The following is a 17,147-nucleotide window of genomic DNA, read 5'->3' as shown; positions in this document are numbered from 1 at the left end:
TGTAAGGCTTGCAGAAACCAGCCCTACTTTTTTGGGGGGTGGGGGGTGGGGGGGCTTAATGACAGATATTCTATTATGTATCTTGAGCTAAAGCTATTTCATTATTAGTATAAATCATTTATATCAATTTCAGACCTAAAGTAAGACCTGCAGGGTATATGGTGCAATTTAACAGTAGGACAATTCTTTGAGAGTGGCATGGGCAGATAAATATGTAAAATCAGCCAGAACTATATTGTGCATTTATACTTTACAAATTACGAAGAGCCACCACTGTGGATATATGAACTATGTTATTGGATGTAGCGTTGTTGTAGTTGTGTTGGTCACCCACCTTGTCTGTCTCATTATTCTAGGCACATCATTGCAAATGCATACAGAAAACTGAAAGAGCTTACTCCTATAATCCCCATAACCAACACAGTCCCATTGCTCAAAACAAGAGAGAAGTTCTTTAATTTTAAGTAAAATGAAACATTATCACGTATCTGATCATTTTAAATGTAAAAAGATTGGGGCAAACGATTTCATGCAACACACCAAGTAGTACAGAACATTTTATATAAGAAAAGAAATAAAGACACCCACTAAAAAGCTGTCAGTGTCAAATAATCACTTATTCTGCTGTTGTCGGCTTTCTACTATTTAAATGACAGGGTAATAGCTATCAATAGGAAAAACAAATCCATTCCACCAAATGCTTGTGAAACCTTGTAGAATTTTGTCACATAAAAAATTTTGTGTGTGGCTGTGTGCTTTAGGCTTAGTGTTTCTCTTTCACATACAGACAATCCCATAAAGGAGAAGATGATTTGGGTTACTAGGAAAACAGTGTGCCTTCTCTTGATACATGCACACATCAATGGGATTTAAACCGCATCTCTGTAGTTTGAGTGGATTTCAGGCTTGATGTCATATACCATGTTCAAAAGTTGTTTCATTACGTTTTCCATGTACTTGTGGAAGCTATTAGTGACGTCTCGGATTTTTTCTGTTGTTTGCTCTTCTATTTTAGTGGAGAGGTTACCTTGGGATCCCATTATCTACAAAGGCAAAACAAGAGAAACCCTATGAGCAAAATAAAGGTTTACATCACAGCTGTGTTTACTGTAGCCGGGGCAGCCTCTTAGAATGTCTTTCTATCCCCGAACATAAACATTATACAAACCTTTCACAATGCTCTGTAAGAGTCAGGTTTAAACTAGATTAAACCAGAAACATAATAAACAGGATTAATGGGAACTCTTTGGATACTTGTTAGCAATGGAACACATCCCCACATAGTGCAGATTTCCAATGTCACTGTTGCGTACAATGTTTACTCTACTAAGAGTTTTTTCTCTTCTATAACATTTTTTGAATATTTTCATTTTATTGATTAATCTACTATGTTCTATCACTGATGGGTTTGTTTGAGCGCACAAAATTAATGCAAACCATGGTTTTTGAAGTGTGGAAGATGGGAATGCTTCCTAATAAATAAATAAAATAAATGAAGCCTTCGTGTTTGCAAAGCACTGAAATGTCTTCAATAGTTACTAATGTATAACTCTCAATAGGCCTCATTTGAGGCCTTTTAATATTACATTTTCTTATCTGGCCAAATACCAGACAGCTTCTGGCACAGTAAATATCAGGACATTCGCTTCAAATGTATTTGTATCTTCCCTTCTTTCTAGACTAGCTGAACATTTCCGCAAGGTTATGTTATAAACAGATGCACACATTCCAAATCTGTGACTTCATCCCCCAACTTCCTGTGAGTGTGCTTTCCTTATAGAAAAGTCCTAAAGAGTTTAATCGAAAATTATATTCCCTGCTGTAGTATGGCTCAGAAAACTTGGGAAAAGAAATGAATAGAAAATGATAGCCTATTAGATCTCTATAGAATCCAGTTGTTGTCATCAGTATTAAATTCTATAGAGCTTTTCTACATGAGTTCCAGTTTTTCTCTTGGCGGTTGCTGCCGATAATTCTAAAAATAGTGCAATATATAGTAGCTACCCATAGCTAAAGAGAACACCCTGTGAGTGTGATAAAAGAGCAATATATAGTATGAATTGTAGGTTTTGTGGTTCCAAGGCACACCCCTACTATTGTTTCAGTCCTGTGGTTCTCTTGAGCAGAGGCTACTTGTTGAGGCAAATTGTGTTGTGGTTTTGTGATGTGGTCCAATGGTCACAGATACAAGGGATGATATAGGTGAGCAGCAATTCTCCAAAAAGGGTCATATTTTTGGAGTTTAATGTACACAGCCTCATCATATATTATTGGAAAGTTTATTTTATGTGTATTTAGATGAGGTCTGATGTAGAGCTGTCAAGTAGTGCTGTAAGCCTGAAGGTGAAGTGAAATAATGGTACCCAAACTGAGTGTCTTTTTTTGCACAAGCGGCAAAGAGTTCTGTGGCACCTTATAGACTAACAAACGTATTGGAGCATGAGCTTTCGTGGGTGAATACCCACTTCGTAGGATGCATATGACTACATGCATCTGACGAAGTGGGTATTCACCCACGAAAGCTCATGCTCCAATACGTTTGTTAGTCTATAAGGTGCCACAGAACTCTATGCCGCTTTTACAGATCCAGACTAACACTGCTACCCCTCTGAAACTTGTTTTGCACAGATCCAGAAATACTGTTTACGTTAATTTCAACACCTCAATGTGTTGTTTATTGGTCAAAGCTAGCAAATGACAATGTATTAAATATATATATATATATATATATATATATATATATTGGTTTTGCATGGCCAAGTTTGTTTTTCTTTTCAGAAATGATGCTACTGTTTAGCATGTGATAAAAAGAGTGAATATCAACATAATGCAATATACTTACATGAAATGTTTTTGCATTGCATATTCTGAATTGTCAAAGTGTCTCACAAGTGATTATAGTAGTTTCCTATATTTTCAATTGAAATTTGCTGACCAGGTCAGTCTCTTGCTGAAGGTTGGGCACCAGTAGATTATGTGCCAATGGTTTATACTGCATAGTGGGTGGATATAAATGCACGTGAATTCCTAATGTAATGCGCTTCCTTTATGAGCTTTTGTACATACAATGTAGCAAATAGTTTGCCTGGTAGAAGGTTTTAATTGGTAATTGCCTATGTATGTAGTACAAGCCATTGAAATATACTAGAATCTAGCTTTTTAATTTAATTATGCACAGCTCAGTATTAATGTTAGAGATGACATGCTGGGCTTCAATCAAGTGCTCACTAAGTGGAAATGGCAATTTTGATACTAATATAGATCTAATCTATATTGAATTTAGCACAAGTTTGTATATGTCTACAAAATGAAAAATGGTGGTAGTGGCTGTGAGAATACTAACAATATACCTTGGGAATTTTACCTCCACAGGGAAATACATGAAGATGTGGAGGATACAAGTCCCTTAAAGCTTATATCCAAGAGAAAAAGACTTTCCACAAACATTGAAAAATGTGCTATTTGTCAAAAAAATCAAAAGAATGCAAATCTGTCAGAAACCACTAGTGCTGCACAGAATTCTGTGATGCTGGCAGCAGAAGCCAGGAGAGATGAATTGTATTGGTGGAGACTGTATGAGTTTTCTAGTTTAGGTGATGTGCCACCAATATTCTATCACCACGGCTGCTTTTGGAAAAACACAAGCAAGTCAAATTTGCCACATCAGGGATGTACTGAACCCAGGAAAGAAAACAGACTCTGAATCTGAGCAGAGAGCATCAAATTCATGTGCTTCCATAGCCACCAGAGCACGCGCATCCTACCATGTTTGATCCTGGTGCATTGTTTACTTGAGAGAAACACACAAGAAAAATAAGAAATTTTGTAAATTAGAAACATTTGAGAGAGCAACCAATGTAAGGGAGGCAGCACTTCAAAGAAGAGATGATGACATATTGCACAGACTGTGTGGAAGACTTGATTGCTAAGGATGCACTGTATCACTCAACATGCCTTTCTTCCTACTTATGTAAAATAAATCTTAAAGCAAAACCATCTAGTTACACTTATGACACAGCATTTTATCAGCTGATTGAAGAGATGACAATGATCTTAGGTGAAACAAGAAGGCTCTTCTCCGGTCCAAGATGCTATAAAGATACAAAGCTCTACTTCTCCTAGATGTAGAAACTGCAAGCTATTCCAGTCCCAAGTTACAGGTAAGATTAGAAACAACATTGCGGTTTTTCAAATTCATTCCACGCACAGGATGGACAAGGCATGTCTACTATCATTCTATGCAGTGCAATGACATTAGCTGATGGTATCTAAGCTGCTAGTCATCTGAAGCAGGAACTTAAGTCATCCAAATTTTTATAGATATTCTTCTGGTGAGGGAGCCTGATGAACAGCTTTCAAATGAACAAGTGGTTTTGCATAATGTTGCTTCAGTCCTTTGGTCTGAAATAGCCAAAATGAAATTTTCAGCATATTATCCAAAGCCAGGTGATTGCAGTTTACAGAGGTTAGCTGCTTTTGTACCCCAATTAGTGCAGGAGTTTGTCCTTTGGTTGCTGGCTAAAGAGGCATATAACTCAGCCAGCAATGTCATACCTCAGAAGACCATCAGAGGAGTTGCTTCTCAATTGTGCAGTGCATAGTATTTAACGGTTCCAAAATTATCACACCATTACACATAAGCCTTGTTACACAGCTACACATGAGTTTGGGTCACGCAATGTAATTGACATACAACATCTTCAGGGATTCTGGATCAATTATGACGAGCTAAGGCGATTCATGACTAATGCTGCAAAAACCGAAGTAGAAGACTCCAGGGAGGTGTGCTCATTCCAAATGGAATTGAACCACTTCATGCTGGTGGAAATCTCATCCATGAAGGAGATGATAGTATAGTCATCAACACAGAGACCACTGATGGAAAGAATACCTTCCATTCAGTGGCCAGAGTGCTATTTCAAGAACAGACTGTAGATAGTCCAGCATCATGGGAAATTCACTGAACCCTGGGAAAGAAAAGTCACTTAGTCTCCCCCGGTAATCAGAGTCTCTGATGCAGTGTGCAGCATTTGAAAAACTAGAACGTGTCCAGAACTGACTTGCCATGAAAAAGTACTTGAGAAAATAAACTTTTGTTACCTACCAATGAACACTTCCGAGATTTCTCCTGGTATCTTTAAGACTACTACCTTGTGATGTCCTGCCAATACCAAATGATATTGGTAGCGTGCAACAAAGAAAAGCACCTACACAGCAGTTGCATATGCACCTATTGTGGATGCCAAGATAGCTGCCAGGGCCAGAGTCTCTCCTACAATGCTGAAATATCAGCTACTCTGGGATAGCAGCATGTCATTTACACCAAGAATCAGCAGCTGTATGCTGTTGCTCGGCAAGTGAAATGGACTCTCTCAAATGAACTTGGTACCGATATGATTTGTACTCTGTGCTGTTTTATAGCATGTATTGGGAAATTCTGGGGAGATGCAGGATTGCTAGAGCTTCTTGTTGATTCTGTTGTGTATGCAGCTTGTACTGCAAATCAAATGTTTGCAGGTAAGCAATTCAGCTGTGTTCTATGGCTTGTGATTTTTGCATCTGAGGCACTGAATGCTCTATACAAATTTATTATTACATTTGGTTTTACTCTTTAGATTGCTATTGTGATGATTTGAGGTCACAAAGAAATCTGATTTTATGTCTTGAAATAGTACATAGAGTCATTAAACTACCAGAAACAAATGCAAATATTTCGAAGTGGTCTTTTTAACGTGTTGATAGTGTCATTGTTTTTTCTCATTTCTATGGTAATGGCACCACTTGACAGGTCCACATCATACCTCATTTTAAAGTAGACATAATAAGCTTTCAAATGATGCATATGTGTGTACAGAGGGTACATGAAGTCAACCAAATAAGTGGTCTCTTGCCGCTCACCTAATATCACCAAATTCATTTTCCTTGTGACTTCAGCCCAATTTTGGCCTGCAAAGATGACTCGGTGAATGAATTAAGATTCTCCTTTAGAAGGATTTCCATTGAAATGATATTAATTTTCTAAGTAGCATCTAGTAAGCAATTGGTCCATAATATAGAATTAAAACTTTTGCTAGTTTGAGAGAAATAAAAGGAAACAAAATTTTAAATGCCGGGAAGGGATTATTATTATCTGTAATAATTATTTTTCTGAGGATATTAATTAGCATTATATGCATCTTAACTTTGGGCTAAACCCTGAGGGCCTTTACTTGGGAAAGATCTGACTCCTTCCACAGAATGAGCCATCTTCATAGAGAGAACTTTCTGCATTTTCAGGGTAGCTAGATGTTGTCTCCAAACCAAACCCATGGAAAATGCTCAAGAGCATTACTACGCACTTAGGCGGAGCCTCCTCCACACCAAGGACCCCTCCTCCTTAATTCACACCATAGGAAAAAAATACAGTATTTTAAGTTAATTAATGATTGAATTTCTAGCTGGATTTTTTCAAGTTCTTTCTTTTCTGCTACTGAGTTCCAAACCCTTCATATTATTGAACTTCATTCGATATTGTATTTAAATTATGATCTGTTTTGACTTTGAGGATTTTACACCAGTGTCAGACCAATGACTTCCATAGTGTTGCTCCTAATCTTACATCTGGTATGAATGAGATCAGCATCAGGCCTTGTATCTCCATAGGTAGGTGCCATACCTTAAGGATGTTGTGCAACCCCTTCATTGGAGTTTAAATTAACCAGGTAAATTGTGCACTTATTTACACCCCATTTCTTAGGCTTAATTCATTCATGTTTATCAAGCTCTTGGAGATCCTCCTGTGGAAGAGCCATAGTATTATTTCACTATGAGAGAGAGTCTCAAAATTCAGCAATGGATTTTGTACATCCCAAAGTTAGAATCCGTGGGAGAGATTTGATTTAGTCTGTTACAAAGATAGGCCCGTTTGGCAAATTGTGGATCCAGATCTGTGCTCAAATTTTGCACACTGCTAAAGTGGATATTAGCAATTATCACTCTTATTCAACACTAATTGTTGTTTACTGTTATTGTTTATTATGGTCTGATATGTTGTGGCTGGGGTGTGAGTCAGCGCAGAATTTAGTCCAACATGTCTCTAACAAGCCACATTCAAGATGCTAACTCTGGCTGAAGTGACAAGCTGATAAATTTGACTTCCTCTTCTCCTCCCTGCCCCATTCAGCTGTTGTAGCTTTACACGGAATCAGACAAAAAGGAAGTCCAGTAAAGCAAAGAGAATAGTTTGTGATACCCCTTCATGAAAACAGCAAAGAAAATTGCAAAATGATGGAATATCTAAAATTTACTAAATTTTAGAAATTCAGGTGCAAAAATGCCAGCCAGATTACTGTTTTACTCTGAAAAATGTAATGAAAAAAAATCAGTTTTGAACAGATGTTGCTGTGTGCATAGTTGGAAGCTAAGATTAAATTATCAGAACTAGATAAATAATAGATTTTTCATTTCACTGACAGTTTAAAAAAGTTAAAAAAAATTGTTTGGCTTGGACCAAAAATTAAAATTTTTCAACTTTTTGGCGAATCAAAAAGTTGAAAGAAAGATCATTTTGGATTTTTATGTATATAAACAAATTAAGGAAATTTTGCAATGGAAAGTCATTGCAAACCAAAAATTTTCCAAAACAAAACATTCACATTTGATCAGAATTCTGTTTGTTTGTTTGTTTGTTTGTTTTTTTGCAACCAAACTTTCATCACATAAACACAAACTTGTAAAACATTATGGTGTTGCTGAATCTGCATTTTTTACTGAAAAAAGGTTTTGCCTGTAAAATTTTGTCCAACACTATAAATGAATAAACACAATAACTTTTCAAAGGGCCTGACCTAAAGCCTTCTGAAGTCAGTGGAAAGATCCCCGTTGACATCAATAAGTCACTGCAGCTCCAACTCTTTAAATATTAGTTAGCAACCAAAATTGTACCTTACTCCAGCTTCTGCTCTGATGTTAATGGAAAATCTGCCTGGCATTAAAAAAGAGAAACTGAAGGTACTTTTTAAAAAATATGTGCATTATATATATTTCCCAAGAGACGGGCCTGAATGATTCCCAGCATCTGAACAGTCCTGAATTTTAGAAAGTTTAGGTCCAAAGTCCCAGATCCCAAAGTCCCTGAAGTCTGTGAAAAGAGCCAAACTTTGCAGTCCAGCCCCATTGCTAATATTTTCAGTGAATAAGTAAATTTAGTCGTCATGAATTTTTGGCCAGCTGATAGTGTAGCCAGAGCCGTCTCTAGGCACCAGCGTTCCAAGCATGTGCTTGGGGCGGCCCTTTTCAAGGGGTGGCAGTTTTCTAGGGGCGGCACTCCGGCTTTTTTTTTTTTTTTTTGCTTTGGCAGCGGCACTCCACACCTCCCCCCCCCATTTTTTTTTTGCTTGGGGCAGCAAAAAAACTGGAGCTGGCCCTGACTGTACTGTACGCAAACGATCTACAGTAAGGACCTAATACAATGCTTACTGAATCATTTCCTCCCCTTCTCTATTGACTTCCATAGACGTTGAGTCAGACCCTCTGTGAAATATGTATGTAAGCTTCTTACTTACATTAGATTGTTTGTGCCTGAATTCCCTCTCCCTCTGTAACCTATAGTGGTCTATCTCTGCTATGGCTTCTTCTTTGGCTTGCTTCAGTCTCTTTCCCTTTCCTGGACAGAGAGAGGAAACATAGGATTACTTTGAAATTAGCATTGTGCCTGAAGAGATGGTTGTCTCTACACAGCATAGTTTTCCATGTCCCGAATCCCCAGTAAAGTACTTGAGAGGTTTGATTGCATGCAGACTACTGGTAAGATTTTCAGGAGTGCCTAAATGATTTAGGGAACACAAGTTCCATTGAAAGCCAATAGAACTTGTGCTCCTAAGTCACTAAAGCGCCAAACCTATGATATCAGGCCCTTCTTATCCACAGTACACAACAATCAAAAAAAGGTGTAGGTTTGTCAACAATATAGCATACGGTATTTTCAACTGAGTTCTTTATCACAACATAAATGACAATTTCTTATCACTGCTTCATGTTTAAATAAAATACTTATCTTTGTTTAATTGGCAACAGTAGCAACCAGAGAACAGATCTGAGTTGTCACTGATTGGAAGAGATGTTATTCTGTAAGATTTGCTGTATTGATTCGCTGCCAGGAACCCTTCAGTCCACACCAACTGGATTCTATTAAATGCTGGCAAATTTCCAAGGCACTTTGAAGATACAGCTCAGCCACTAGCAAACTAAGTTGCAACATTTACATTTTACTGCCCGGCCCCCTTTCAATTTGTAAAATGCACAGGTGGGTGATTAAGACACAGAGGACATCAAAGCAGCTTTTGTGCACTAATGTGTGGAAACATGAAAGTGATGGCAAAATCAAGATTATATTTATTTATTTATTACAGTAAAATCTTTGTTATCTGGAATGTTAAGAATGGGTGGGGGAGAGGGGAGTGCGGTCAGCGAAGAGTTATGCTTACCAATGGAATACCAATTTTCAAAGAGTTAGAATACAATAAAATTAATCAAGTATTAAATAGTATTACAGGTGCTTACCAATCCAGTAGTAGTACTGCACTGCAGAGTGCTTGGTTTCTTGAAGCACTTAGGTGTATACGGGTAAAGTTTTCTATACAGGAGGTTATCTTATGACACTACATATCACTATGGGCAGCGCATGGCATACACCCAGATCACTAAAAATACACTTAACATTAAAACTCTACTGAACATAATTTAATCTTTCTTTGATGATTCAGAAGGCACTTCAGGATCTTGCAGTGCCTCAGGGTCATCAACATCATTTATCACTGTAGATGTAGAAAGTGTAGGAGATTGGGCTGAATCTCTAATGACCCTATGGCACATCCTGGAAGCTGCTTTTTTGAATAAATCCCTGATACCAGCTTGCTTACTTGTCTTCTGCCTCTTTTGCATAAAAGTAGAGTGCAGAATGTGCAATTGCATAACCTCCTGGGCAGTATACTAGTCCTGGTTACTAGATTGAATCTTTGTGTTGGGACATATCAGAAATGCCGGTTAATAGAGCTTTCTGGTTGATAAAGCGATGGATAACACAGCTTTTACTGTATTATGCTAAGTGGCCCTTAGGTTGTAATAAAGACTAAGGCCCTGATTCTGAAATGACTTATGCACATGCTTAACTTTACACACTGTGAGCAGTCACATTGATGCCAATGAGTACTCCCAGCATGTAAAATCATTGCAGAGTTGGATACGATATATGTAACTCCTGGGTCTGACAGGATGCTATGTGTAGGAGGAAAGAGAAAAAAATAGTAGAAACATGTTGCTTATGGAATTGGAACATGAAACAAGTGGTGAACTTGTGATAACTGCTGGAATTTGATGTTTATATGTGTATTTGTTTTATAGGATTTTGGCAAAATACCCCTAATCCCTACAGGATCCTACAAATTCTCCACAAACTACTTTATGGGAAACCAGCACTTTTCAGCTGAAGGAACCATAATTGCTGGAACTAGGGGTGCTGGTGGTGCTGCCGTACCCCCTGGCTTGAAGTGGTTTCTATCATATACAAGGTTTACAGTTTGGTTCAATGGCTCTCAGCACCCCCACTATAAAAATTGCTTCCTTGGAGGGAGCTATAAAATGCTAGCTCTAAAGCTGATCCGCAATGGGGAAAAAGAAATGGGTTTGTCTTTTCTGTTTTTATATTTGGTCTTGTCCTGCCTGGAAGGCTCTAGGATGATTTATGAATTAATGAAATGATGCTCTCACAAGCAAAGCACGATGACATTTTTCAGATGAAACTTTTTTTTTTTTTGCCAAAAATTGTAGATTCTGGTCAACCAAAACATTTTGTGAATTTGCATAACATTTGCTGGATTGTTTTGGTAAAAAAAAATCCAAAAAATTGAAACATTTCATGTTGATGTTTTTAAAACAAAATGTTGAGATTTTTATTTGAAATGTCATTAAAATTGAAATTTTACTTCAGCTTTATTTAAAATAGGTAAAAGCCACTCAGATTAAGTATTTTGTTTCAGGCTGAGCAAAAATGATATTTTTTTACTTTTTCAGTTTGCCAGAAATATTTGTTTTGGGTTGACTTGAACCAATTGATTTTCAATTTTTGTTTCAGTTAGTGATCCAAAAAATCATTTGTTCACACACACCCAAGAGCCATGAGAGTGAACATTGGGCATTTAAGAAAGCAAGTCTTAGTCTGTTTAAAAGATCTTTTTTTTTTTTTTTTTGGTTAACACCTATTCACAACTTTACACTTAATGCTTTGGAGCAAAAGATTCATCACATGCATACCCCTTCAATTAAAGTGTGAGAGTTTAAAAAGTTCCTTTTCTGAAACCCCCAGAAAAGTTCTCCAGCAAAAGTAGAGCGCTAAGAGTTGATGTTCCTCATATTTCTAAGATAAAACCAGCCAAACCCACAACCCCTCCCCCACTACCCTTAAATATGCCAGGCCTTTATACATTATTAAGCATTTTGATCAGCTTTAATCTGCTCTTACAGTGAAACTTGCCAAGAGATGTGCCACATTTTGAATCTATCCTACTAAAATTCCCCTGCATATAACCCTTAAATGCCATTTCTCACAGAGTCTGCTAGACACTAAAGGCCTGGTTCTAATGTCAGTTGCACCAGTGTAAATCAGGAGTAACTCCACTGAAATCACTGTTGTAAAACTGGTGTAAGTAAGAACACATTCAGGGCCTAACTATCCACTTTTGGTACATGATTCAGTTCAGACAACAGCATCAGACTTGAGGCAATTGTTCATTTCTTCTGTTTTACAGCATGCTACCCTGGATTTGTTTCAGTTGTTCTGTACATATGAAGCCATATCAGATGTAACCAAGTAATATAACTCTCCTAGGGATAGCTGAAAAGCTAATCTGAAGTTTTCCAGAAAAAGTTATTTTAATGGGTCTGGAACTCAAGAAAATTCTAAGTATAAATGACTGATCGAGGTAAATTATCTGCTCAGTGGGCAGGCCAATCCCAAGTCACTACCAGTATTTCAGTGAACAGATTTAGAAGCAGAGAAATACCAAACACACTAAATTTCTTTTAAAGCTTCATATTGATTTATGGGATACTTGACTCACTGAATGTGCTTATTGTAGGATTCAAGGAGAGATCAGGTGTGATTATATAAAGCCTTTATACAGAAGGAGCAATACACAATGTATAACCTGGTGGATTTACTGAACATCAGCCCATCGTATGGAATGTTTTTCTGTTTACTTAATTACACTTGTCAGAGACCACATGTCACTGGAGATTGCTAGGAGTTTGTAGAGAAGGACAGAGGATGGACTTTTTTTATTCATTTAAGCATAGATTGAATGACTCATGTAAATGCTTGAGATTGGCCTGAGGAACAGAATTTGGAGCTGGGATTGGGTCTTTATTTTGAAACACGACCTCTCTAAATTTGAAGGTCTTCAGGTCTGGGTTTCCAGTTAAAGCTTTATAGAGCTACCCCTTAATAATTAAATGAGGGTGCCAAATTCTCAGCAGGTGTAAACCCGCAGAGCTCCAAATGACTTTGATGGGAGCTGTGCTGATGTACATCACTCACAGTCTGGGTTTGGATCTCGAGAACAAACTAAGCTACCCTTAAAGTCTGGGGGAGTTTCAAATTTGGGGTTCCACCTGGGGCCCATCTCTAGTACATTTGTTACACATTTGGTCACAAACAATCCCTCCTGACCCCATATTAAATAAACTAAGACACGTTACAGAATTGGATTTCTCTGGTTTTGGCAATTAATCTGATGAAGAAAAAAAAAAAGCTCTGACATTGTTTTACTGGGTTCTAGTAAGTAAAATGTGTAAATATATATTGTATCTGCTGCCACACACTGGTTGTCACTTAACAGTGGCAGCCATTTAGTTTCTCCATGATACCATTGGTCATGACACGCCAATGACTTTGTTTTGGAAGAGTTTTGGGTGACTTGCTGCTAGTGTACATTGCTGCCTATGGATGTGATTAAATTAAGTATTAACTAGATCTAAACCTGCTGTTTCACTAGAGGCAAGAGAAAATGAATGAATCAGTTTGTCTAACATTAACCTCTTGTGGGCTACCCTATCTGCACAACAAGTCTTGCTTTTCAAAGTTAGGCCTATTGTTCAGGGATACAGGAGACTTTATGGGTCAGATTCTCATCTGGTGTAAATCAGTGTAGCTCTGCTCAAGTCAGTGGATCTGGTCCTACATGTTTAGTGGTGGCACAAAACTGAAATTCAGTCAAGACTACTGAGAAGCGTCAGCTAGAAATAGCTGAAGGCAGGGAGGCCAACTTGATGACAAAGAGAGATGTGCTATATTCATTTCAGGAGGTGCAAAAATAATCAATGAATATAGTGAATATAATTTTGACATGGTGTGTGTGTATGTGTGTGTGTGTAAATGTATAATTATGCTGACTTGAAGTTTTGACCAACAACCATGGCCACCAGCTTCAGCAACAACAAACAGATCTTCCACCAAGAGAATTTCATTGAAAGAGCACATTTACTGCGGGTGGGGGAGGAGCATAGGCAGCAGAACAGAGCACTGGCTCTGCCCACTCCCCACCCCTTCTCATCCACCTGTATGGGAAGGGACATAGCAGTTCTGCTGAAGCTGCTTCACCTTCTGTGATGCTCCCATCCCCTGCAAGGTGGTGCAGAGAGGGGGGCTCTCTTACCCTTCTGCACTGCCATCATGCTGACCAGGCTGCAGTTTCACCTTTGGTGATTTGGTAGCCCTTTATTAGTCTTCATTTCCTCTATTCAGCTGGAAAGTATTGTTAAATAGCGTCAGGAAAAAAATGTACTCTTGGTGCAGTAGTTCTTTAATAGGAATATACTAGCCTTGATTAGTAAAATATTGATGAGATATTTAGGACTGCTGCAGGTTTGTGAGGTCATGCATAAAAATTAAATCATGGTAAATTGGTTATTTCTGCAAATGCCACATTTTACTTTTGTAAAAAAAACCCGTGTATCTCACTTTCCATTAAACTAAAGCTGCCTTGCTCAAATATGCTTTGAAATTTCAAATACATAATTGAGGATTCTCTGGTAAGTTTCTACATGTGAATGGCATGACTGTAATTTGCCAAGCACTAAACTGTTATTCTTTATATATAAATATATATATTTATATTAATTTCAAGACCTCATTAAATTGCCTGTTATGTAGGTATTTGGAATACTCATTTTGAGGTATTGAGGTATTGAGGTATGCCGCACTTTATAATAATTTCATATACGTTAGTGGATCGGTATATGCATTTTTTATATTACATGAAATATATACCAGATATTAACCAAGAAAAGGCCAAATACATCATTTGTTTTTAAAAACTTATTTCTATTAGTGTTTCTTTTCTCTCTTGTTTTGTCCAACAGGAGCCTTGGTGGACTGACATCCCTGCTCTGACAATGCATATTTATTTTTGAGAGTTGGGTAATTATTAATGAAAATAAGGGAGGCAAGGCGGCAGAATTTTAAAGGGAGATTTGGGTTCAAAGGTCGTTTCTGGAATGTATGAAATGAGTTGGTAGTCTCATTCTAGGCTCCAGTGGACATTTGTTTATCCCCTTTGCAGAATCCACTGGAGCAGTTGCACAACAGCTGTTTTTCAACGTAGGTCATATTTACAGTTAACATAGAAAGGGTTGCATTAGAACAGATAGGACAAGTTCACTGTTTTACTTTGCAACTAAGATTTGCTGATTGCCAACCTGTGAGCAGGATCTTCTGATGTTAACTGGTACAAATTGGCTTACAGCTGGTGTTTTCTGAATTGAAACAGAATATGCTTGATTTGCTTTACAAATGACTATGTGCACAGGTTACCTGTTAAGTGATAATTATAACAGATACATTAGTATTTTTAAATGACTGTTTCAGAAATATTTGAGGGTTTTTTGTTTACGTTCTATTTTATTTATTTCCAACCATGAGTCAAATTCTGCTGTCATTTACATAGGTCTAAATCCAGAGTGATTCTTTTGAAGTTATTGAAATTATTCTGGATTTTGACTAGTATATCTGGTCTGTGTTAAATTACTGCTATGAAACCTGGACATTCAAACAATGAATAAAAAACATAATGCTTTAAATTATGGTTCATAGAAGAATTCTGAAAATACCATGGGTAGACCACTGTTATATCAGCAAAAGCCCTAGTGTAGATGCAGCTATATTGGCAAAAGAATCTGATTGCTGGTATACCTTATTTTGCTGGTATACCTTACTGTGCTGGTAAAAGCACATTTTTGCTGGTAAAAACGGTGTCAATTCTAGCAGCAAAGAATCCTGTGGCACCTTATAGACTAACAGATGTTTTGCAGCATGAGCTTTCGTGGGTGAATACCCACTTCGTCGGATGCAAGAGGGTATTCACCCACGAAAGCTCATGCTGCAAAACGTCTGTTAGTCTATAAGGTGCCACAGGATTCTTTGCTGCTTTTACAGATCCAGACTAACACGGCTACCCCTCTGATACTTGTGTCAATACTAGGAAGTTTTTCTGGTATTGCTACACTAATAGAGCAACCTTTTCTAGTGTAGACTATACCTACACTACTCTAGCTATTCCTGCAAGGGAAGGAGAATACATTATACCCGTATAAAGCACCAGTTATACTGGTATAACTATGTGCACACTAGGGGCTGTCCCAGTTTAATTATTACAGTAATAAAAGCATCCCCCTAACCAAAATGACCATACACAATCTCTTTGTAAACTAGATCTTAGAAATCCCAAATGGGAATCTTGCTAAGGCCTGACCTTACTTGCATTTAAATCATTGAGAGTTTTGTCATTTACACTAATAGGCACAGATTGCAATATTTAGCATACAGACAAAAATCTGTCCCACTTCTTTAGATTGTGAGTGAATCTGGTACTTCAAATTTGTCCTTTTTAGAGAAAGGTCTTATCTTTTGCCTTGTTTCTGATACTAAATAATAAAATAGTTCATGACAGGGACAGGTTCTAGTTGTTTCCGCTTCACCAATAATTCTTAAAGAGAGGAGATAAACATAATTTGCTTAAAAATAATATAGATGAAGCAGGTACTTGATCAATATATATGTTTTGTAACTTTGACAAAACAATTGCTGGGTTTCTGTATTTCCAGACTCCAACGCTAATCCCAGTGCCTCAGCACTGTCAGAAGCACTTAGCTTTCTGATGTCAGTTTCTTGCTCCAAGGGGTTTGGAAGGTGTTTTAAGCTAAAAAGGCTCTGCGGATATCCCATGTGGTGTGGCAGTGGTTGAGGTGATGACAGTAAGAATGTATGTTCATGCACAGCAGAGTAAGTGCACCTGGAATCTTATGTCCTGATTAAGTCTGGGCACAGTTTAAGTGCATGTATATAATTATCAATTATCTGGGTTCCTGATTTGGAAATATTCCTTTTGGCTGACTAATTTTTAAAAAAATGCCTCCAAATCAAAAGTAAGCAGCCACAAGCTTTAAGTTATCAAAATTAAGGGCCTAACTCTGGCAAAACTCACATTGACTTCATTTAGGGCTAGATAGTGGCGTTGACAGGTACAATACTTTTCCTGCTTCCCATTTGCTTTGCGGGATAGTAATTTGCATCTGGGCTAAACCAGCAGCAAATTGCAATACCTTCCAGGGCACCTCAGCTGCGTTGGCCAGGAAAAAGAACCCAAAATTTAAAAATAAATACTGCAGTTTTTATCTAATGAGTATTCAGTGGGAAAATACAATAAACCCAGGCCAGATACTTACTCTTTTTGGCTTCTTCTAGTTTGTCTTTGGCGCGTTTTTCTGCCTGTAAAAGTTGCTGGATTCCCTGAGACTGGCTGGTCATGCTGATTTTTGGGTCTGTTGTGCCTTTGTAATAACTGGGAGTGCAAGGGAATTATATACCATCGCCTTCCTCTTCATTTTGCGTTTTGTTGTGTCAACATTCGGTACAAGACCCACCCAATTTGCACCAGTCCAGCCTGCTTTGGGCAGATTGTTGTTGTGCAAGAACAACGAAGGGTAGAATCTGGAAAACCACACTGACTGGTTTTAGAGATTCTCTCCTTCTCTAGGTCACACAATACCTATAATGAGTTGATTAAAGCACTGTAGAAAATAAGGGAATGATGCTCCAAACTTACAGTACAGGAGGT

At 37.7% G+C, this 17,147-nt stretch overlaps 1 protein-coding gene across 1 annotated transcript; it reads right to left on the bottom strand.

Moving 5' to 3' along the window:
• Positions 1-487: 487 nt before the first annotated feature.
• On the bottom strand, positions 488-16,870 carry ATP6V1G3 (ATPase H+ transporting V1 subunit G3). Its single transcript, XM_045028477.1, has 3 exons — positions 16,756-16,870; positions 8,544-8,644; positions 488-1,043 (listed from the first exon to the last, which is right to left on the bottom strand). Exons 1-3 carry the CDS (start codon positions 16,835-16,837, stop codon positions 870-872), a joined length of 357 nt encoding a protein of 118 aa, XP_044884412.1. The 5' UTR covers positions 16,838-16,870; the 3' UTR covers positions 488-869.
• Positions 16,871-17,147: the final 277 nt, after the last annotated feature.

This window comes from Mauremys mutica, chromosome 8 (assembly GCF_020497125.1).
Source record: "Mauremys mutica isolate MM-2020 ecotype Southern chromosome 8, ASM2049712v1, whole genome shotgun sequence".
In the NCBI taxonomy this organism is placed as follows: Eukaryota; Metazoa; Chordata; order Testudines; family Geoemydidae; genus Mauremys; species Mauremys mutica.
Note: the sequence above shows the minus strand (reverse complement) of the source record. Positions and strands in the feature narration are given on the sequence as shown.

What these genes read in the sequence shown, in the direction of transcription:
- ATP6V1G3 (XM_045028477.1), bottom strand. Translation starts at nt 16,837, where the DNA reads ATGACCAGCCAGTCTCAGGGAATCCAGCAACTTTTACAGGCAGAAAAA. An exon ending in ACTAGAAGAAGCCAAAAAGA is followed by an intron (nt 8,645 to 16,755) that starts GTAAGTATCTGG and finishes CTCTCTGTCCAG; the next exon opens with GAAAGGGAAAGAGACTGAAG. An exon ending in TCAGGCACAAACAATCTAAT is followed by an intron (nt 1,044 to 8,543) that starts GTAAGTAAGAAG and finishes TTGCCTTTGTAG; the next exon opens with ATAATGGGATCCCAAGGTAA.